This window comes from Gekko japonicus, unplaced genomic scaffold (assembly GCF_001447785.1).
Source record: "Gekko japonicus isolate JY-2015 unplaced genomic scaffold, Gekko_japonicus_V1.1 scaffold2355, whole genome shotgun sequence".
Classification (NCBI taxonomy): domain Eukaryota; kingdom Metazoa; phylum Chordata; class Lepidosauria; order Squamata; family Gekkonidae; genus Gekko; species Gekko japonicus.
The window spans coordinates 88302-97693 of NW_015164267.1; the positions used below are offsets into that span (position 1 = coordinate 88302).

The 9392-nt window shown below is 47.4% G+C and overlaps 1 protein-coding gene across 1 annotated transcript in view; it reads left to right on the forward strand.

Annotated features, from left to right (window-relative positions):
• Positions 1–9392, forward strand: part of LOC107108308 (cadherin-4-like) — a gene marked incomplete at its 3' end in the record, with an annotated part of 180317 nt that overhangs the window by 1248 nt on the left and 169677 nt on the right. The window contains exon 2 of the mRNA XM_015408726.1: positions 7964–8119. Coding sequence (XP_015264212.1) covers positions 7964–8119 — 156 coding nt within the window. The remainder of the gene's footprint in view (positions 1–7963; positions 8120–9392) is intronic.

The following is a 9392-nucleotide window of genomic DNA, read 5'->3' on the forward strand; positions in this document are numbered from 1 at the left end:
TCCGGATCTGCACCAAAGGCAGCCCCATGTAGAGAGCATTACAGTAGTCTAACCTCGAGGTGACCGTCGCATGGATCACTGTAGCCAGGTCATCGCGGCCGAGGAAGGGAACCAACTGCCGAATCAGCCTAAGATGATAAAATGCTGATTTGGCAGTGGCTGCCACCTGGGCCTCCATAGTTAAGGAGGGATCCAGGAGCATTCCCAAACTCCTAACCTCCAACGCTGGCACCAACGGCGCCCCATCAAAGGTCGGGAGAGGGAGCCCCAACCCCGGTCCGCTCCGACTCAGGCACAGGACCTCCGTCTTCGCTGGGTTTAGTTTCAGCCGGCTCAATCTGAGCCACCCAGCCACGGCCTGTAGTGCCCTGTTCAGATCTTCTGGGTCGGAGCCCGACTGGCCGCCCAACATCAGATAGAACTATAAAATGGCTGCTATAAAATGGCTGCTGCAGGAGGCACGGCCAGCCCTGAAATTACTACTGTAGCTTACCTTCAGTCACACAGCGAAGACCTTTGTGCTGTGGTGATGGCTGCCAAACCAGTGTTTTTTTAAAAAAATCTACACTGCCATTCAAATCTCCAGTGGCTGGCCCTGATCTGGATAGCCCAGGCAAGCCCGATCTTGTCAGACCTCGGAATCTAAGCAGGGTCGACTCTGGCAAGTACTTGGATGGGAGACCTCCTTGGAATACCAGCAGTCGGGAGGCGGGGGCAGGCTTTATTCAACCACCTCTCTGAATAGCCTCCAGGCCCCCAGTAGGAGTCAGTCACCAGAGGTTGCCACCTTCCAGGTGCACACACACACACATGGACATATAAAAAAATACCCCCCATAATCTCCAAGGGCTGTTCAGGAGCCTTACTGGGCAAAGCCTCACCTAGAATCATAGAATCATAGAGTTGGAAGGGACCTCCGGGGTCATCTAGTCCAACCCCCTGCACAATGCAGAAAATTCACGAATACCTCCCCCCCCACACACACACCCAGTGACCCCTGCTACATGCCCAGAAGATGGCAAAAATCTCCAAGATCCCCGGCCAAACTAGCTTGGAGAAAATTGCTTCCTGACCCTAAAGTGGCGATCAGCATTTCCCTGGGAGTGTAAGAAAGGGCCACGAGAACCAAGCACTGATGCAACCCTCCCTGCCCCTCCCTTCTCATCATCTAGCTAAGTTCACAGAATCAGCATTGCTGATCCTGACCCCGCCCACTTTCTCAAAATGCTTGGCGGGCCCCAGGAAAGGCAGCAGCGGGCACAATGCCCCCCCTCAGGCGACACATTGGGGACCCCTGTTCTCGTTCTTCTGTTGTTGTTTGTAAATGTATGATGCTTTCAGTTCCCACAAGTATTTATTTTAGTTACGCTTGCAAATTGATCTGTGTGTTCTTATGGGATGGAAGGTGGTGGCAGGCTTGCCTTAAGAATTAAAATAAATACACTTCTCTGTCCTGTGTGTCCAACTCCACCTGAAACATCTGGGGGTGGAAGGCGCATTCATCAGAAATGTGTTTCAACCGGAAACAGAAATAAATAAATATAATTTTGTATCATGATTAATTTTCTACATTTGAGTCGGGCAATTAGGCTCTGGCTATTTGACTTCCGAGCATGCATGCCGAAATGAAAAGATGTACTTGGGGGTGGATGCGAGGATACGACAGTGTTTGAAATCTCTCATTTGGCTAATCTGGAAACGTGTTCACAAAACTGTATTGGAGAACATTTTGCACGAAAGAGTCTTTAAACATATCTCTTTGTTAGGGATCTCAACGAGCGTAAAAATACTTCCACTATATTTAATGAGCCGGAGTCGACATGCTTAAATAGACTCTTAAGTGTTTGAATTTAAAGGATTTGAATGTGTTTGCATTGTTTGATTTTCATTAAACACTCAACGCGTGAGAACGAACCAGCCTTGGTTATTTTCAATTTAGCCCCTGTAATGGCCAAGTGAACGGAGAGCCTGGTAATAAAGTACATTTTATAGCATAACGACTCTGTTCTTATTACCATTAATAATTACGGTATTTTTTAAAATAACATAACACACAAAATGAACTCTTAAAAGGTCACAGCAAGCACTAATTTTAATAGGTGCAGTTCCTTGGGAGCTGAGGAGAAAAGTGTGTCACCGCCTTCGTGCACGACCTCTCAGGAGGACAGGAGGATATGCTTCTTTGCAGGATTAGGCCAATGTGTCTGTCTGAGATACAGTTACCAGCCTTCAGGTGGGGCCTGGAGCGCTCTTGGAATCACAGCCGCTCTCCATACTAAAGAGATCAGTTCCAATGGAGAAAATGGCAGTTTCAAAGGGTAGACTGTATATGGAATTGCCAGTTCTGGGTAGGGAAATACCTGGAGATTTGTGGGGGTTGAGCTTAGGGAAAGCAGGGTTTAGGGAGAGGAGATGGGATAATGCCATAGAGTCCACCCTCAAAAGCAGCCATTTTCTACAAACTGCTGAATTGTGATTGATAATAAAGCTCAAGGCAATATATCCACCTGGACTGAATAGAGACCTAGGTTTCCTGGTCTCTTTACCAAGGCTGACTTATCCACCCCTGTTTCCCCTCTGCATATCTCATCTAAATCCAATCACACCTGCAATTGTCATTTCCTTGCTAATTTCATTTGGCATCTGAAATCCCTCCACTTTCCAATAAATAGGACAGATGGACTCCCATTCTAGCTGTATCTGAAGAAGCGAGCAGTGATACACGAAAGCCCATCTCCTGCCACAAATCGTTGTTAGTCTTTAAGGTGCTACTGGACTCTTGCTATGTTCTACAGGGGAACTGTTCTTGGTCGTCTGGAGATCAATTGTCATAGCAGGAGATCTCCAAGTTCCACCTATAGGTTGGCAACCCTAACGGTATGGCTTCCTGCTCAAAAGTGGCTGGCATCTCAGCATTATATTCTGCTGAGTTCCCTCCCTTCCCTAAGCCCCGCCCTCTCCGGACACCTCCCCTTATGGTTGGTGGCAGCTGGAGATCTCCCGGAATTACGTCTGATCCCCGGATAACAGAGATCAGTTTCCCTGGAGGAACTTGCAGCTTTGGAGGGTGGACTCTATGGTATACTATAGAGTTGAGGAGAAACAGTGCTTGAAATGACCTCACATCCTCTCTGCGTTCCCTTCCCCCTCAAATGCCACCTTCCCCAAGCACTGCCCTCAAATCTGCAGGAATTTCCCAAGCAGGAGTTAGCAATTCTCCCTCCCCCAAATCTCCAGGAGTTTCCCAAGACAGTTTGCAACCATAAGTGGTGAGACTAAATCTTATGCTGAGAAAAGTTGAGATCAGTTTCAAAAGACAGCCTGGACAGATAAGACATGCAGAGAGAGAAGCCAGGACACTAGAAGCCCTCCCTTTTGCCCTCCCACTAGAAGCCCTCACCTTTTTTGTCTCTTTATCTTCCTTCCTCCCTTCCACTCTTCTCTCCCCGTCTATTTGCTTTCTTTCCAACTCTCCCCTCCCTCCCTCCCTCCCTTCTCCCTCCTTCCTCCCTCCTTCCCCATCTATTGACTTTATTTCCACGTCTCCTCTTCTCCCTCCCTCCCTTCCTTCCTTCCACTCCTCTCTCCCCATCTATTTGCTTTCTTTCCACCTCTCCTTCCTTCCTCTGTTTTTTTTAATGTTGGCTCGCTCACAACTTTAATCCTTTTGGCTCACAAGACACTGCAGCTTAGAGGGAACATTGCTTTCCATCTCATTATCAAATGTCTATCCTGACCCTACTTACCAACACACAACTTGTCTTCCCCTGCGACTATTGTTTTAAACGTAAACGGTAAATATAAGAAGACAGAGTCAAGTCACATTCAGTTTACTTACGTTACCCACCCAAAACCTCTAGGGGCTGGGTGTGCCAGAAGACAAGAAACCTGAAAATAAATATAGTTTTGTTCAAAAATAACCCCACACGTTGGACTATAAGGAAGGCCAAGCGCCGAAGAATAGATTCTTTTGAACTATGGTGCTGGAGAAGACTTGAGAGTCCCTTGGACTGCAAGGAGATCAAATCAGTCAATCCTAAAAGAAATCAACCCTGACTGTTCCCTGGAAGGCCAGATAATGAAACTGAAGCTCAAATACTTTGGTGCGCGCCACTTGCCAGATGTTGCGGTGTGATTGCACCCGGAAACTCCATCATTCAATCGTGGCTCTCCCGCGGCACATTCGGCGTGTGAACGGGCCCTAGTAGGTCTTTTGGCTCACAGAGTAGAATTTCAGCTCATGGGACCCCGCAGCTTAGAGGGAACATTGGATGGTGGTGGAAAGTGCCGACGAGTCTCATCTGACTCATAGTGACCCCCATAGGGTTTTCAAGGCAAGAGACTTCAGAGATGGTTTGCCATTGCCTCCCTCCACATCACAACCCTGGTATTCCTTGGAGGTTTCCCCTCCAAGTACTTGTCAGCCAGGGCTGACCCTGCTTAGCTTCTGAGAGTGGATGAGACTGACCTAGCTCAGAGCTGTGGCAAAAGTGTGTGCATGTTCAAATTTAAGCTTAGACATTCTCCTTGTGAAGCTGACAATAAGCAGCAGAATCCAGCATCGAATACAATTTGAGAACCGTAAAGGAACGAAATGAAATCAGCTCATCCCTATTATATAGAAATCTGTTGATTATTGTATTGTTTAATAGGTAAAAGGCAGATGATTCATCCACAAAAAGGATGTCTTGTCAGCCGAATCTGTGTGGGGTGTGTGTGTGTGTAAACTTTTCCAGTCTCATAAGACAAGTGAAAAAAGATGCCCCCCTCTCTCTGCCCATCTTTCCTCCAAAGGACAAGCATGCCCTCAGTTTCCCCTTGAGGAGCCACTTTTTGTTCATCTGGAGGAGCATTGGGATATTTGGCTAATATATAGCAGAGTTTTGCCCAGTCATAAAAGCGTGGTACTGAGTGCAATACATAAATTTCCCAAGAAGTATATTGCCAAAAAAAAGGGGGGGGTAAACTTACATTTATTCAAGTAGATCCAGTTCACATTCAGGTTGCAGTCGAAGGAAGAGAAAGAAGCCTAATCTAAAGAGTCCTTTCCTGGTTACAAACAGCCAGCTTGTCCGGCATCATGTGTGTGGGAGTATGAGGGCATTGCGTCCACAGGAGAGACCTGCGGAGACATTGGTCTCCATGGAAGGCCATGTGAAGCGTATGAGAGGACAAAGGAGATAGAGAGGAGGGGTCAGAGGGCAGCTCCCAGGTTAAGACAAAGAGAGGCATCCCATTCAAGGAGATAACACCCATATACACTTGGAGCGATGTAGCGCCCCCCAGTGGCCAGGCATGCCGACTCGCTCACTCCCACAAGGAGAACAGGTTTGTTTGCTGGCTTCTTCCTTCTTCTTCTTTTTTTATTAACGCCCTCATCTCTTTGTGCCTTGTGCACACACAGCACATCATTATCAGGGTGTTCTGGCTTCCTGCGAAGAGCAGCTGGCATGTCATCGCAAAAGTTTAAATGTTCCTCGCTACCAGGCACGTTCCTTTTATCTCCCCTGTAATTTCTCCCCCCTTTTCCTTCCATAAAGCGGGTGGGTTAAAAGAGAGCATTTGTTTGTCATCATGACACTTGACAGACAGTTTTCTGACGGTGAGGGGGCGGCTGATTATTTCTGCCCTTGTGCCTCATCTGCCCCCCCCTTTCCGAAATAGCCTTGCCATTAGGAAAAAAACTCCTTTAAACTGCTGTTCAGAAAAATTAACTTCCCATTGCCGAGCGAAAAGATCTCCAGGTTGCCACAGCTACGTGTGAACCTGCTGAATTCTTTGCTCGGTGACGCTGGGAATGCGAACGACATCTTCTGCGCAGATCTTTCCTGTGACAAACCTGTGGGCTTGGTGGGTAAGGGTGGATTTGGTACCCAATTTAAGACAACTCTCGCCGGTTTATTAATAGCACGTCATCAGGTATTATCATCTCTGAACGCATCGTCAACCTATCCATTTTATACAAAAGAAAAATGGTTTTGTTCTCTGAGTCTGAACACAATACATTGTTGTTGTTGTTCAGTCGCACAGTCGAGTCCGACTCTTCGCGACCCCATGGACCAGCTCCCATCAGGCCCTCCTGTCTTCCGCCGTCCTCTGAAGTTGGCTCAATTTTATGTTCATTGCATCTATGACACTGTCTAACCATCTCATCCTTTGCTGTCCCCGTCTTCTTTGACCTTCAGTCTTTCCCAGCATCAGGGTCTTCTCCAGTGAGTGCTCCCTTCTCACTTGGTGGCCAAAGTATTTGAGCTTCAGTTTCATTATCTGGCCTTCCAGGGAACGCAACACGTACTGTGGCATAAACATTGAGAGTCCGTGTAATGTCGTGGTTAAGAGTGCCAGGAGACCTGGGTTCGAATCCCCACTTGTGCCAAATAATGCAATATATAAAAAAACATTGGTTTGGAAGGAGAGATCATTGAGGGGCTATTGAAGGCTATTTCGGAAAGGGGGGGCAGATGAGGCATAAGGGCAGAAATAATCAGCCGCCCCCTCACCGTCAGAAAACAACAAAAAAAGTTCTTACCCACTGGTGAAAGACAGCAACAGAAGAAAGCGGGCAAATCTCCCCAGGGAGAGAGTTCCAGAGCCTCACAGGGTCGTTATGAAGATAGAATGGAGAAGCAGAGAATTGCCCGCATTGTGCATGGGGTTAGACTAGATGACCCTGGAGGTCCCTTCCAACTCTATGATTCTATGTGAGCCACCTTGCATCTCCATTGAGGTGAAATGTGTGGGAGTATCAATTAATTAAATAAATAATTATTATCTGTGGTCATTGTTCGATTTAAGGACTCGTGAGGTTGTATAGAGCGCCTCTGGATTCTTCCTTGTGCTTGTGGGATCTGCTGGGAATTGGTGTAGGTTACATTGCTTGAGAGCTGGGAATTCACGGTTCTCCCCACAATTTCTGTTCATGCGTGCATAGTCTGCACTTTTGGTTGGTGTACACAGTCTGTATGTGCTGCTCATGTGAAGGGAAGGGTGCCTACATGTGATTTGGGGGGGTAGGGCGTCATAGTAAAATAAAACAGGAGTCCAGTGGAACCGTAAAGACTGAGAGCATTTATTTCGGCATGAGCTTCCGTGAGCCCGAGCTCACACAGATGTGTAAGATGTACGTCTGAATAAGATATACAGCTGAAGATGTGAGAACTGATTAATGAAACCTGGCAAAGTGGTCAAATCCACACCTCTGTTGATGTTATGAACACATGAGTACTCTCTACTCAAATGAGCAGCAGCTCTCCAGGGTTTCGGGCTGAGGTCTTTCACATCACCTGCTTCCTGCTCCTTTCCACCTGGAGATGCCAAGGATTGAACCTGGGACCTTCTGCATGCCAAACAGATGCTCTGACATGGAGCCATGGTCCCTCCCCACGTGCCAAAATAAATGTTATTGCTCTTTAAAGGTGCTGCTGGACATTTAATGGCCCCATTCGAATGGGTTGTCAGGTCATCCTTTTGCCTAAATCCACCTTATTTTAACCAGGGAAAGTCAGGGTAGCAATGTTTAAATAACTAAATAAATGCAATCTGTGTAAAATGAACAGTGGGTCATGGGCTCGTCTACATTCTCATTTTCATCCCTTCTGTGTCCCTGTTGCACTTTCCCCCCCTTTTCCGCATATGTTTTGCTCCCTCTGCTGGTTGATTTGGTATTACATCTCTGCATTTCCAGCGTGTCTCCCTGCAGACTTAAACTGCAGGATTTTATGCCAGACATACAGTGATGTAATATCGAATCGACCACTAGAGGGAGCAAAACGCATGGAGAAAAGGGGGGGGGAGAACCAAAGCAATAAGGACAAATAAGCAATGAAAATGAAAATGCAGAAAAGACCCATGCTTCCCCCCTCTCCTATCGCAAAGGCCTGTTTGAATACGTGTTTCAAGTCTCCGTCCACACTCCCCTCCTGCATCCCTACTGACTCATTGTTCTCTTTAATGTTTTATTCAGATCCGTTCAGATAAGGACAGCGAGATTCACATACGATACAGCATCACCGGAGTGGGGGCTGACCAGCCACCCATGGAGGTCTTCAACATTGACCCCATCTCGGGGAGAATGTACGTGACGCGGCCCATGGATCGGGAAGAAAGAGCGTCCTACCACGTAAGCTTGTGACCTCTCACCATAAGCAGTAACCTCTCCTGTGTCTTGCGCTTCCGGCCCTTCGGTTTCGTTCTCTCTTCCTTTCTAGGGCAAACTGACTCTCTCAAAGCACATCTCAATCAAGATTAAGCACAGAATATCGACCACTAGAGGGAGCAAAACGCATGGAGAAAAGGGGGGGGGAGAACCAAAGCAATAAGGACAAATAAGCAATGAAAATGAAAATGCAGAAGAGACCCATGCTTCCCCCCCCTCCTATCGCAAAGGCCTGTTTGAAAACGTGTTTCAAGTCTCCGTCCATGCTCCCGTCCTGCATCCCTACTGACTCATTGTTCTCTTTAATGTTTTATTCAGATCCGTTCAGATAAGGACAGCGAGATTCACATACGATACAGCATCACCGGAGTGGGGGCTGACCAGCCACCCATGGAGGTCTTCAACATTGACCCCATCTCGGGGAGAATGTACGTGACGCGGCCCATGGATCGGGAAGAAAGAGCGTCCTACCACGTAAGCTTGTGACCTCTCACCATAAGCAGTAACCTCTCCTGTGTCTTGCGCTTCCGGCCCTTCGGTTTCGTTCTCTCTTCCTTTCTAGGGCAAACTGACTCTCTCAAAGCACATCTCAATCAAGATTAAGCACAGAATACAAAGTTCTGACAGCCCAGAGAGGCCAACCTGTCAGTAACTCACTGGGAAAATCATGAGTGTATCTATTTTCTAGGGAGCAGGTGAGAACCAGCCAGCCAAGAAGAAGAGAGAGCAATAGCCAAAGGGGTCTTGTAGAGATCAATGACCCTACAACTAAAATGTCTCATAATATACTCAACATTATTTTTTAGGGAGCAGGTGAGAACCAGCCAGCCAGCCAAGAAGAAGAGAGAGGAATAGCCAAAAGGGTCTTGTAGAGATCAATGACCCTGCAACTAAAATGTCTCATAATATACTCAACATTATGGCCCTTGTTAATGAAAAAAATAGGCTGCTTTCCCTTTGCGTTGGTCCATCGCTGAGAACCAGTGTGGTGTAGTAGTTAGAGCAGGGGTCCCCAGCGTGGTGCCTGGGGCCACCGTGGACCCGCCTACACCTTTCCTGGAACCTCTGACGTGTTTTTAGAAAGAGAATAGCTGGAGCCAAGGCCTTTTCTTTCCTGGCCCCTATTTGGTGGGACATGTCCCCATTTGAGATCAGGGCCTTGCGGGACCTGAGAGCCAGTTTGGTGTAGTGGTTAAGTGCACGGACTCTAATCTGGGAGAACCAGGTTTGATTCCCC